General features: G+C 38.4%; 1 protein-coding gene across 1 annotated transcript in view; it reads left to right on the plus strand.

Moving 5' to 3' along the window:
- Window positions 1-14,996, plus strand: part of LOC145998841 (synaptotagmin-17-like) — a 222,382-nt gene that overhangs the window by 72,937 nt on the left and 134,449 nt on the right. Inside the window, exons 2-3 of the mRNA XM_083135510.1 lie at window positions 2,379-2,510; window positions 8,500-9,195. Of these exons, the coding sequence (XP_082991636.1) occupies window positions 2,379-2,510; window positions 8,500-9,195 (828 nt within the window). The remainder of the gene's footprint in view (window positions 1-2,378; window positions 2,511-8,499; window positions 9,196-14,996) is intronic.

Here is a 14,996-nt window from a genome sequence, read left to right on the forward strand (position 1 = left end):
TTTCATGAATAAGGGCACATTCATAAGCAGGTAGGTGTTATGACTTGTTTAGTAGTGATGTGTTTAAATCATCTCATTTGTTTAAAGTTCTGTCAAAATGGGGTTATAATAACCATCTCCGGAGAATATATTACGAATAATAATAACAAAATATTTAATCTTTATTTAATCATTGATTACATTACTAGAAATAATAACTTATTAATTAATGTATTTATTCAATGAGAGAGTTCCAGCACATGCTATTCTGGTAGTTAACGCTTGTTAGGATACTATACTAATACGATTACTCTTGTATAAATACAAACAGTATAATTGATTGATTGGTTGATTTGGTATTTTAAGTCCACTTTATGCATAGTAAGGCTAATCGGGACTGGACCTACAGTTTAAAGTGGGATCCGAACCACTATGTGCCTCCACCTGGTATCGAACCCGGGACCCCTTGATTACAAGGCGACGACGTTACCACTGCGCTATCGGGGAGGCCAAACAGGCATAATTGTATTAGGCATTGAAAATAAGGCATAAAAAAGATAAAAAGACAAGAATTAGATAAGGATGCCAAATATAATTAAAAGGAAGATAGTTATACGGAAGGTAAAAAAATATGTAATTGTATGTGTGTATGCACGTACAGTGAAGAAGAAAGTCTTCCCCCATAAGGTTTCAATGACAGAAAGTAATGCAGAAGAACTTCAGAACATCGTCTGTTATCGAACCAAGTTGCAGAACCAACAAGAAATGCAAATGATTGACTTAAAACACGTTGAACGAAACGCTTAAATAATTATTACCTTATTGCAAAGCCTACTACACGTCCAGATTTAGTTGGAACAGTAGTTTCTATCTAAACCCTATACCCGCTTTTTTACAACCGCGATGGGAACGTGAATATCAACCGTGAGTTTTCCATACATACAAGATAGGAAATACCGTACTTCAAGAATTCATATAGTGTGGAAACGAAACATCAAGGAGAAAATCGCTATTTCAGAAAAGTTGTTCATCTTGATGTCCTCTACACTGTGACAAAATTTGTCTGCTTTATACGGCAACACCCTGTATATAATCTTGTGTATTCTCCCTGAAAAAACAGACACGTGATCATTTCTTGTAATAACTCTGCTCAAAACCTACTTTTGAAGAGAACATTTTTAAAACGCAGTGGAAATTGTTTCATAAATTAATTTAACTGCAACTGCAGTTCAGTGGAAATCTTTTTTTGGTTTTTGTAATCCTTTACTGCGATTATGTAGAAAAGGAAGTATGAGGTTGCATGCACGCAAAAACATACATGAAAACCCCAACCAGCTCGTATATACGAGTATGTCAGTTTCTGTCAAAACGCCAATATAGAGTAACCTATGATATTTCATGACCTGTTTTTGGACCTATTTTTAATTTGTCTGTGAATTGACCAGCTATTTGCTGTTTACATCACTGCATGTACACAACGGCTATGATATCGAATCTACTTTGTTGTTTATATCATGTTACGTAATATAGCGTCCAATTAAAAACATTATTGACAGGAGGGAATTGAGTAAAAATGAGAAATAATCTAACAAATATTGCATTGTGCCATTAAGTAATAATGATGATGATTTCAGAGGCAGTGGGTGGAAGTATCCAATTAGCTATCTGACACCTACTGGCAGGCAAAAAAGGCTTGATAATTAAACGGATCTCATCGCGAAATATGCATTTTTCGTGAAATATTTAGAGGTTTTATAGATTTCATTACACTCAAAGCATATTCTTGTCGATTTAGTGGGACTTTCGGCCGTGGTCCCTTGCGGTATGATGAAGAATGCATTTTAACTAAGCAGATGCGGCAAACTTCCCTTCATGTTTATTAAGATTTACACTCTGCCTCGGGAATCTGTGGAGCAAGGCCACACATGACGGTAAAGAAGGTGAGAAAGCGAACGAGCATAGCAAAGCAGTGCGTGTTGCTAAAAACGACTGATAGCTGGAGCCACGTTTTCCCCTCCATGCACTCACTTCCTCTCTCACGCGTCCCTCTCGAGACGTACTTTCTCAGAGACTTGTTTCCGTTGGCTTGCTCCACAGACTCCTGAGACAGAGTATACTGTAGTTACTTGTGACCGAAAAAGCACAAACAATACAAATACTGCGATATCCAAGAAACTGAATTTTCGTTTCGGTGATATTGTACCCGTATCTCGTTCATGTGTGTCGTTTCACATGCTGTGGTATGGATTTCTCTCCTCAAAAATTCGAAACCAATACATTAATAAGTGCTTTCTCACAATTGTTCCTAATTTCTAGGGCTGTTGAAAGAAATGAAAGTTGTCACAAAATTCTTCTGTTAGATGTATAACTTAACTTCTCTCTAACTCTTGTTTTCCCAGATGAAGCAGGAAGCTCTGCTGGACCGAGTGTGGAACTGGATGTGCTGTCGCTGTTGCGAGTGCTGCGACTGCTGTGATTGGCTGGGCAAGAGCAGGGAGAAGAAGAAACAGGACATCACGTATTTCCTGCAGGTGAATATACTCCCAGCTTGGGTTCTTAATTCAATTACCCGTTTTTTTCTTCTGCTCTAGTTGTTTTAGAATTCCATTATCGACAGATTTGTACTTAGGTACTTAAATCTGGATAAGAATACAATGTTTCCATCAACTTCCGAGGCCTAGTAATAAAATTAATAACACATGTAAAAGTACTCTTTTGCCTCTTTTACTCTGCTTTTTCTAATTTCACTTTCTATTTGGAAGACAATGCATCTATGAGTGCATTTTACAACTCCGGCCTGTCTCCAAGGTGACAGTTTAAGTTTGTTTTCCGCAGTGACGCACTGGCGGTCAGGTTATTGTATCACTAGAATGTGAAACAAATGAAACGAGAGTGTCGCCTTTGGAAAAGCGAATACGGAAGTTACTGGCGTCATCAAACGTTTTGACGGCAACTTTAAGTTACAAAACCATGGACAAGTAACTAGATTTGAGATTAGTTCACGCCAACATGGAACTCATAAAGTGATTTCTAAATTTCATCAAATTACATTGTATTATTTGTATTACATTTTGTGTTGATATTGTAAAATATTGGAACATAAAATTCTTATTGCTCATTTTAAACATCGGGCAATAGTTTTTATTTCGTGTTATTATGTAAAATAAGTACCAGTCACTATTATCGATTTATCTGAAGCCAGAAACTGTAAATGGATTTATTGTTTATAAAGAGGAAAGCATATTGTGTGTTCGATTTCTTGTGTTCAGTTTCTGACTTCTTTCCAATTTGCATAGTGGGCCTCCCCGATGGCGCAGTGGTAGCGTCGTCGCCTTGTAATCAAGGTGGAGGCACATAGTGGTTCAGTCCCGATTAGCCTTTCTGTTCATAAAGTGGACTTAAAACAATCTATTTGCATAGTGCAACACTAGATCATAATTTCGAATTCGTTTTCTTGGATAAATTCACTTCTAGCTGTCATTACGTCATCATGAGAAAACAATCTATCTACCTATCTGCCTATACTTCTAATAACCTTGTGCATTTGATAACTAACAAATCTATTGCATGCTGTACTTACTTTTAGAAAGTCAGACCAAAGACATCAAGTTTCAGACCGGAAAAGATGCGTTAATAAAGGTACCCATTGCTAACGCATAGCAAGGAATTCGTATTCCCGATTCCATTAGTAGGCTATATAAAACAGAAAGTAGAAACGTAGCTTCTTCGACAATGACTGCTATTTTGGAGCTTCGAATTGATCAATGGACAAATGTGTGTGTGATGCATTGTAGTTCGTGATCTAGAATTTACTATTCTTACTATTTCTGAACACATTGAATTTTTCTATTTGTTGGTTACTACTTCATATGCTGTTTGCTTCTCATACGTAAAAAGATAAAATCCAGGATTTTAATTATATAAATGCTGCTTTTTAAATGTTTTACGAATATATGACACATAAGAAAAGAAGAGTTGTGAAGTGTGCGCCCTTTTATTTCGTTTCATTGAAGTTCAAACAAGTTTTCTCTATAACTGGCACAATTAAATCACGACTTCTCTGCAGCTTTTATATGAACTCAATAAGCAGCTAGACAGTCCAATACAATGATTTTTCCATTGTTTGATTAAGAAGTGGGGAGGGGAGTGAAATAAGAACGGTCCTTTAATTTCTCCTCGAATTCAATACTTGCTGTTTTCTTTTTGCTATATTTCCATATCACGTTTTATTACTTTCCTTGCATTGTCATAAATAAATAAATTCCACTTTTCTTTATCAATGCATTTTTGTGCCACAGCTTCCCTTTCCATCCTTGTTTGTTGATTTACTAGGCCAATTCCAATAGAATTTCCTTATACTTTCCTTGATTGTCAAAATTCCCATTAGTGCTCAATTATTTACTTTCTATGACGTCTTTTAAGGATTTGGCATTTGTTAACTTGGATATTTTCCAAAGGATCGACAAGGAAACATAGCTTTCTCAAAGTGAAAGTTCCGAGTAAGTACTAGGTTTTCCAAACTAAACATATAAGCTGTTCAGACTTCGAAAATATTTTCGCCCTATAATTTTGATATTAGGGATAAAGACGCACAATAAAAGTAAAATATTTTTTACAGTCTGTGTTCTGATGTTGGTGTTGGTGCATTTCATACGAGCAGTCCTGAGTTTCATTATCGGAGAGAAGATTCCGTTTCGTATCTCCTTTTTTCTTCATGCTTCTCTCACTTCTTTCTTCTCCTTTAATACTTTTCATTCTTCTTTCCTATCTCACTTTCTTGAGATGTACGATTAATTTCCTTCTTACTTCCCTAATTATCTCTTAATTCCTGTGTTCGTGCTGTAAGGTAGCCTTGCCAACAATAGTCAATTCCGATTTAAAATTTTCTTTCTTCTTTTTTATACTGAAAGTTACGTGTTTTAATCATTCAGATAAATATGACGACGTATCTATTTGTCCATCTTGCAGCATATTTAAGCTACATTAAAAATGCTTTGTTTGTTGGATGTTACTGAATAAAAGCCATGTGTTGATGGAAAATATTGCAATATATGCAGTGCTACCGGCACCTTTTTTTCTCAACATAAAAACTAATAGATAAACAAGACGTAATAAATAAATAAATATATAGTCCTTCGTGTTAACGAAACAAATATGTAAAAATATGTCCCAGGCTAGAAATGGAAATTTCATCAAACGCAACGCTTTACTTCCCTTAACTAGGGTTGTCTTTTCTGTCTCTGATTATTGCAGCGACAAGATTAACGACTAGTGAAATGACGTTCTGTATTAAAATTAAAAAAAAAAAAGAAAAGTGCTCCCCTGTGCATAGCACCACGCCATGAAGGCGTATAGGGGGTGTGGGGGTAACGCCCCACACTTTCTTGATCCGGTCGTGAGTGGGGGTGATGTGATCAGCATCACGCCCTTGACCGCCTTTACCCCCCAGGGTTTCCCCCAGGTACCCATGTTATTCGACGCTGGGTGGGCGCCGGGGCCGCTTCCATCGTTAGAAAAGTTCCCGGATTTGAACCGGCCGGGGATCGAACCCGGGACCTTTAGCATGGTAAAATTAATAATAGTTAATATTAAAATATTTACATAAACATCAAATAATGCAAAATTGGACAAGAGGCTTCTGGAATTTTCTTCTCTTTAACATTTAAATAAGACGGAAATCGTGGATGGTAGTCAGCTCGCCCAAAAGGGAATAAAATTGAATTAAGTGTGCGTATCCTCAACATTCTATCTTAATAATACTTATTACAAATCAATTTGTGTAAATGAAAGATATTTCAGTAGTGCTGTTTTGCGTGTGATCAAGGATTTGGTTTATTATTTGACTTATTTGAAACTTTACTGTTGGGATAATCGAGGCAAAGAAGAAAGAACGGTAGAGAAGCATTGAACAAGGGACATTCAAGAGAAAAGGAAATACTGCAGGGAAAGATGGCGTGCTGGTTGCAGTTCCAGGGCTCCATACTTGTCTCCAGGGACATGGACGCTGTCATCTCTACTAACTCCCTCTCAGCAATACATTTCCATGTGTAGGAAGCTTACGAGTATATGAATGCTGCAACATTTAGTTCACAGTGATGCCATTCCTGACGAAACGGAACGAGACGATTCCAGATATTTACGAACCGGAACGCCATTTCGGTCCGCTTCGGTCCATTTTCAGTCCTGCACACACACCCTGAGAAAATATTCTTCGTATGCTAATGTGATTTAGCGTTGGCTGACGAGGAACCATTGTATTTTTATTGGCACTATAAGAGAGAGCTCATGGAATCTGATATTTTGATTAAGAACAAATTACAGGTGTGGAAATAATGCCTACATAGGATTGGTATTTGATTTTGGTGGCAAGAAAAGTTTATCAATATCATTCAATTAAGGTTCGACTGGACCTTTGGTCGCTGCCAGAGCAGATGTTTTCATTTTTTCCTCTTCTTTTGAAAAATCTCTATGATATTCCAAAATCTGAAAAATTACGTCATGTAAATTTGGTTTACTTTCGCTGTTAGCTAGATATTATCAATAGTTTCGTGATTACGTAAGTCTATTAAACTATCGACAATATCTAGATAACAGCGAAAGCAAATCACGAAAATTCACGTTTAGGTTGTAGAATGAATAATTCTAAGGTGCTGCAAGTTTTCAAATTTTGGAATACCATGGCAGTTTTTCGAAAGAAGATTAATATTTGAAAACAGCTGCCCTAGCGGGGGACAAAGCTTCAGCCTAGCCTTAACTCATCGGATCAAATATTTTGATCAAGGACAAAATACAGGTGTACATTGATTGGTATTTGATTTTGGTGGCAAAACACGTTTTTGAATATATAGATCATATATATTGATACGTATATTGATTGGAATAGAAACACTGTGATAGTGAACGAAATTCCAACTTATTTTTTTTCTCCCTGAAGGAGGACAAACGAGCAGATTTTCAAGGCTGAAAGAAATGTTGCGTTTCAAAAAAGAAATTGAAGAGTTTCCCTTTTCCTTCAGCTCATGGCGAATATTATCCATTCAAAAAGGTTTTCCTCTTTCGCTCTAAATAAAATTCAATATTTAAAACTCTTTCTCGGGAGGAAAAGGGAAGAGAGGGATATTCAGCCTTTATTTTCATCTTAACTGGATTGAGGATGTTTCCTCTAAAGACTGGCAGGATGAGGAGAAGTTTTTTGCATCTTGTATGCGAATAGAACAAGTTCGACTTCGTTTCCCATTGTAGTCAGGTGTGAAATACCTTTTCCTTTTATCCTTGGTTAGAATTTCTTTTCTTTACTTTCTGAGAAATCGGTTGAAGATTAGGAGAAAGTATTCTTATGCAGAGGTATACATAGAGTGTAATTTGAGCTATGTATTACCTTCATGCGTTAAATCTTCTTTTGGAAGAATATTAATATGTGAGCAGAGAGAATGTTTTGAAGTGTAATAATTAAATCATATGTACACCGTCTCAGAAAATGAAATCTATTGTAGGATTTGTTTTAGCTTATTTTAGCACAAATGATTCGAGTATAGATGGTTCTACAAGTTGAACTAGCCACCTTGGTGAACCGTAGAGTCGCGTTCTGGCCACCCTGCCTGGGCATCAATTTTATGAAATTATTATTCACACTCATCGGCACGATTGTCACAATCGGCAGTAAAGTGACGTATAATGTGAAAAATATAGTTTAAATTGGTTCCCGAAGCAATGAAATGTGTCCCACATAGCGAATAGCGCATTAACCCTTGAATACAAGGCAAGTTAACTATTGTGCCCGACCCTGTGGCCGAGTGGTTAGCACATCGCGCTGCGACGCCAAGGGTCCCGGGTTCGAATCCCGGTCGGGCTTGGTTGTTTGTGAATGTCCATTCATCAATTTCATCATTTCATCACTCATCCCCATCTTCGCAAATTAGCCAAGAGGCACAAAACGCGAAGTAAAATAAACTAAATCAATCAATCAATCAATCAACTATTGTGATATCGCCGAAGACAATGTGAGGAGCAATAAATCGTAAACTTCTATGATAAATTTCCATTGCGAACTGGTAGGTAAGGAAGTTGTGGCGGAGCGGGCAGCACAGCGCGCTACGACGGCAGGGGTCCTGGGCTCGAATCATCGCCTAGGCAAGGGTGTTCTTTGTGAGTGTCCCTTCATAAATTTCATCATATGAACACTCGTCCTCATCGTCGTTATTAGCCAAGAGTGGAAGCAAATTGACTCTAAATAAGAAAAGAATCAAATCAAATGAATCTAAGAAAGTTGTGTCGATAAGTGCTCTAGTATTTGTAAAATGGTTAGAATCAAACACCGTTTGTTTAAAATATAATGCCATAAAACCCACAGACATCTATGATCAGCTGCTTGCATATAGCACGGTTCTGATGCTCATTCCGAACGGTAGAAATCTTCTCAGCATCATTGACCAATACTGAAAGGACATTTTATTCCGAGCTGATACTAGACGCCTGTGTCGAAACCTCTTTTTAGACATTCTTGTCTCTTTGTCGTTACAGACCTCGGAGGAAGGTTACCACGACAACGAAGGCTACTCCACCGACAGGAAGGAGTCAGTCTCCTCCTCGGCCGCCAGCAGCATCTCCAGCAACAAGGACCTGAAGAGCGACCTGTACCACCAGATTGAGGCCCGGCGGTCCAGCACGGCCACCCGCGTCACCCCGCTCATCGACGTCCGCCCGATCCAGTTCTGGCCATCGGGCGTGAACAAGGAAGGGATCCAACCGCGCAAGCCGCAGGTGCAGCCTCAGTTCTACTCGCAGGACTCGAGCGACGACCTCGGGAGCGAGCTCGATCTGGGGCGGCTGCACTTCAGCCTACAGTACGAGATCCCCAACCACCAGCTGCTGGTGAAGGTCATCGAAGCGAGGGACCTCGCGCGGCCTCTGTACCACGACAACGCGCGGCAGGACATGGCACACTCGAACCCGTACGTCAAGGTGTGCCTGCTCCCGGACCACAAGAATTCGCGACAGACAGCGGTGAAGCGGAAAACGCAGTCTCCCGTGTACGAGGAGACGTTCGCTTTCGATCTGCCCTTCAGGGAAGTCCAACGACGGACGCTGCGCCTCACCATCAAGGATTTCGACAAGTACTCCCGCCACTGCATCATAGGGCACATTCTGCTTCCCCTCTCGGAGGTCAACATCGTGAAAGGGACTCATCTATGGAGGCCGGTGACGCCGAGCGAGAAGGTAAGTGGAAATGCATTACTTTCACCGCTCTTCTCGTATGTACAGTGCCCTGAACATTGTTCATATTCTCTCGTAGGTGTCACCTCAACTAGACACAGTGCATAGACCAACCTGAGTAGATATTAAACTTACTCAACTGGATAGAGCAATCAAGGATAATACATTATCCTTGGAGCAAACTTTAAATTACACCTGACAACGGGATTTAAAAAAACAAATGGGTTATTAACTGTCAAAAAATATCCATGGCAACGGATTAACCTTAAGCTTGTAAAAACATAGGAATACACCTTTTATTAAGGTTAAATCGAGAGTATGTGTCCGACAGTTCGACTGGAAATCATTACATCACACATTTCGTCGCGTTTCTCATCACCAATTTTTTAAAAGAATAATCGCTAGGTAAGCACCTCGAGAATTCCATTAAAATGTAACAAGTTCGCAATCTGATCATAAAGTAACACACTCTGCGAGAAACACAACACATTCGTGAGTAACAACGAATAAAACAAGTTTGATGCTGTTTTCCTCTTGCTACTTGCTAACTCCATGCATTACTTTAAATCCGCTGAAAAATCTTCAAGAGAGAAAAGACTCTTGGTGGAATATTTGCGTTTTCCTTTAACATTATTTCTTCGGAACTCATGACAGCATCATTTTGCATAACCTTTTATATTTATGAAAATGTGTTTGCTCAATGTTTCAACAATTTAAGGTTGCTCTTCGTGAATAATTTACTCTAATAACAGATTACTCTATAATACCCACTTAGGGTGAAGTAGCTCCTATCTGCGGAACTTTGTTCTCTAGTAAATAAAGAATCGATCTTAATCGAAATACCTATCCTCAGTGGAGTGAGAGCAATGATTCCAATTTCCATAATGGCTCTCCCATTCAGTTCATGCTTGACTAACATTATAGCCTCAAAATACAGGAATTGTACGTTATTTTTTAAGCAATCGTAACTCTTGGTGAGTTATTTCCGTTCTTAAAATAGGGAACTTGAGGAAATTATCCGAAATGAAATTATTTTCCTGAAGTATTCAGATAGCATTGAAAGATCGCACGCAAATTAGACATTGTGTTTTTCCCTTTAATATACTAACGTCATTTGTTTCATAATCCGGCCATATTAAACGGCACGGCGCTAGTAAAAATCCTTTAATTCTAATTTTGTTTTGGTTACTTCACGTTGCTTTTCTGCCTCTTTCAGTTAATCGTCGATACAAATTAATGATGAACACACGAATTAAATTTGGGACTATGCCTGATCAGGTTTCGAACGTGTGACATCTGCTTTGTAGTGCGGTACGCTGACCACTCCACCACGGGGACCGGCAAAAATCCTTAAATTGCAAATACCGTAATGTATTAGTGAATAAAACAACGTGCTACTTTGAATCCAGATTTGCAACCAGAGAGAAGAACGCAGAAACCAGAAGGGGAAAAATCTCCCACTTCTTCTACACATCTCTCCCTCCCTCCCCCTCCCTTCCTCCCTCCCTCTCTTTCTCCCTCTCTCTCTCTCTCACACACACACACACACACTCTCTCTGTATGTGTGTGCGTGTGTGTGTGTGGTGTGGTTTGTGTTCTTCACTTCATATTTCCTTATATAATTTTTTGTGGTGTTTCAAAACAGAGCCAGCACTTCCTTGAAACTGGTTTGAAATTATCTCAGATTGCCTTGAGATAATTCCTTTTAAAATTAGAATTTCCTTGTTTACCTGGGCAAGCAGTTACTGAAGATTAAAATGTTAATCTCAGTTTGTACAAGAATGTATTAAAGAAAATGTCCTTCTTCTCTTTTCTTTCTTTCACTCCGGCAGAGACAAAGGTCCAGAGTGGCGAGCGTGAACACATCCTGCAGAGGCTGAGATCTCCTTGGCACGAGAGAAAATTACTCTGCAGAGGAAAGAACGTCGCTTGTCATTCACATATTCCTTCCAGCCGCTGCTTCCACATGGCGCTTTCGTTGCATCTGTCGTCTCATTAACCTGTGACATTCCGCTTCCATATCTTAATGTCCTTCTTCCTTCTGCCAACTGCGAGTAATCTCAAGATTACGAGCACACAAATGCCATGAAATGAAGCTTTACGGGACGCTATTTTCTTTTCCGTAAAGCTGAGCGCACGTGCACGGAAATATCGCATGTACTGCAGGAAGAAAGGGAAGATAGAATATTATATAAGAGAAGCAGAAGTGGTAATAATATATGGAAATAAGTGAAACGAACCAAAAGGAATTTCATTTAAGATGCAAATGAATAAAAATAATTTGTATATATAAGGCATATGAATTTGTATAAGAGGCACCTTTCTCTTCACCGAGAATAGTTTTTCCTTCTTGCTCTGATGTTTTATTTTTCTAGATAGGCCTGGCTTTTAACCCTCCAGTTCCCGAAGGTACATGTGTGATAGAAAATTTATACTTTTCACATTTTTGGGATGTAATTGATATCTCTCAATGAATTTATTTCTCACTTTATTAACTTTTACAACGCTACATACTTTTACAGGGGCGTCCCCTGTAGGGGACACTGGGAAGTAGATGAACATTAATGAAAAAAAGTGTTTCCATTTGAACACTTATGTATTATTCAACATATACTGATACAAGAATACAAATCATTGATAAACCTTTTATACACTTTGAAACATAGTAAAATAATTGTAGTTCTGAATTAGCATTCCACTTTTACTCTCACTTTTTCATATGGAACTCATACCAACATTGAAGTTAAAGGCCAACTTTATACTTCTTACACATGACTCTCGTGTGTTTGTGACACTTGGCACATCTCTTTTGTGAACACTCCTGTCGAATGTGTTCACTGATATCTCCGTCGTTTCGTACTTCATCAGTCACTCTACTGTCGGCTGGGGAAGCACATGTATAATGTCTCTGACGGCATGTGCCATGGGCTTCACAATGAATACGCACAATGTTTCTGCGAAAATCGCAATATGTGTAACTCTTGTCTTTACATTTTCCGAACAAATACCAAGCATTTTTGCATGCGGCATCAAGGCCAAATGCAAATAGGGAATGCCACCACTTTTTACCTCTAAGGCCAACACGAAGTGAATCGATATTTTCGTCGAACCTATCAACTTCACCCATGTATCTGTTATACATTTGAACGACAGACGGACAGTCAACTTGTATCTTCTTCCTCCTTCCGCCAACAACTCCAACTCAGTCAACCTTAGAAATTGGATGAGCAGAATGATAATTTGAAGCAGGTGTTACAATACTATTGTCATGCCACTTCACTACCATCAAATTTTCAGTCGTCGTGAAGGACATTGTACCCCATGGTTGCTTTCTGAGATCAGATGAATTATCAAGTGGACATTTCTCAAGTCTGTTTTCTCTAATAGTGCCAGTTCCTATACTTCCGTGTTCACTGAGTGTTGAAAGCAGTCGGAAACTAGTAAAAAGATTATCAAAATAGAAGTTGTAGGGTCCAAATTCCTTGGGCATACGTGTCTCCATTTCAAGTATCACAGCTGCTCCGAAACCAAATTCATCTTGGTATGGTATGGGAGTTTTGAAGCTGCAGCACCTTGGTAAGGTTGGAATGAAATGAGATATCCTAGACGAGTGGCTGCAGACCACATTTTATATCCAAATTTGAAAGGTTTCCCATGAATATGCTGCTTTGAAGAGTGGTACCATAGTCTCATCTATTGACACGTGACTGGTGGCGACTTTACTAAAGTGTTCAATGAAATTCTTATTTAGCAGCCTGAAATATTGGCGAACCTTTGCAAATTTATCATTTGGAGGTAAATTGAGATTATCACATAAATGCAAATTCTGCTGAATTTCAAAAATATTGTTTCTACGCATACTGTCAGATACCAGTTTGTTGTGAGTGTCGTCTTTTGTTTCCCAAAACATTCTCATGTATTTTGGTCGGATATATCCAGTAAGTAACAAAATAGCTAAAAATACTTTCATTGCACTAATTGTTACATTGAAAACACGATTGTTTTGTAAACCATATTGATTACTCATTTCAACTATAAGATTGATAATTTCATCACTGAACATAAGTTCAAAGCACTGAACTGGTTGTTTCGTCTCGATCACCCCTGCCACAAGAAGGTGAAAAACGTTTAATTTTATCTGTCCATACTTTCACAGGAGTTGGTAAAAGCTTTCTCTTCTTTATTTTTGATGTCACCTTGTTTTCACCTTTCGCTATTTCTGAAGCTTCAGAAATATTTTGAGAAGTTAATTTTACATCCACTCTTGATCTCAGCACACGACCTGGAAGGTGATTGATGTCTACTTCCGCTTCATCTCTACTCTCCTCATCTGTAATACTTCCATCATCTGGAGGAAATAGGACAACTTCCTCGACGTCATTGTCGTTCTGCATTAGAAGTTCAGCAATCTCGTGTAGTTGTAGACTGAAAAAGACAAAGAAAATTGTTAGAACGTTACGGTTTCTTACAAATATTCTACACAATAATTATTATAACAGAATTGTTTTCTTATAAAAAATCAAACATTGGATGAGTGAGATGGGATTCACATCATGTAATGCCCAGTGTCCCCTCCAGGGGACACCCATTATTTCTCAATAAATAACTCGTATTTATATTTAGTGTTTGATCTTGCTTTTTATTTATTATTTAACGTTAGCCTATTACCTATATTATAAATTAACAAACATACACAGATCTTACCTTTTGTCTTTTGCACGTGTTTTTGAAGAGGAAGACATGACGATACCATCCATCAACTCCTCGGCCATTTTGAATTACTATTTCCTGGAAGCGCCAAGAGGTGAGTCAACAGTTATATCTGTATTGGCTGCCTTCAGAAATATACTAAAATTAGAAAGAACCCTAAAAAATAATTAAAAGTTAAGTTGAAAATGAAATATTACGTCTCAAAATAGAGTCCCCTGCAGGGGACACTGGGAATTGAAGGGTTAAGTTTCGTGTTTTGCAGTTTTTGAATATTTTACCGGTTATATCTGTTAACAGCATCAATATACCAGTAAAATGTTATGCCTATAGTCCAACTAGAATATTCAGAATGATTCTATTATTTTCTAATCATTCTGAACATTCTAGTTGTGTTTCAATGCGAGAAGCATCTACGTATGTATGCATTTTTCAATTCCTAGCTGATTTAAGCCTGCGTTAACGTATGAACCCGGGAAGGGAAAGGGTAGTTTAAAGCTAGTAGTCCTGAACACATCATTTTCACTATATCGAGATCGAGAATGAGTGGTGCCCTTCCTCCACAGCTCTTATGTGTCTTCATGAATAGTGCAATGTACAAGGAGAGCAAAAGGAAAACATAATAACGATAGCAATAAATCTTGTAATACCTGGCGCATATTTACATAAACGAACATGAAGTTATAACATTGGTATTCAACTGTTTTTAACACAGATGTGTTACATACTAGTAAGATAATTACCATAATGACTATATTGCCGTTCATCGTTTGGAGACTTTTTTTTAAAATATAGAATTTCTTCTCCCCTTATTTCGAATACCAGGGCCTTCCCGATGGCGTAGTGGTAACGCGTCCCCTTGTAATCAAGTGGTTCAGGGTTTTATACCAGTGGAGGCACATAGTCGTTCGGATCCCACTTTAAACTGGAGATACAATCCCGATTAGCCTATTTGCACATGAAAAGAATTTAAAACAAAAGTCAACTCAACTTGAATGCCACCCCTGTCTCACTGCTTTAAATCGAGAGAGGTTCTTAATGCAACCCCGTCAGACGCTGAGCAGACCTTCTATCTCCTACGTTCACAGGGACGGTCT

Source organism: Lepisma saccharinum, chromosome 14, assembly GCF_977018435.1.
Source record: "Lepisma saccharinum chromosome 14, izLepSacc3.1, whole genome shotgun sequence".
In the NCBI taxonomy this organism is placed as follows: Eukaryota; Metazoa; Arthropoda; class Insecta; order Zygentoma; family Lepismatidae; genus Lepisma; species Lepisma saccharinum.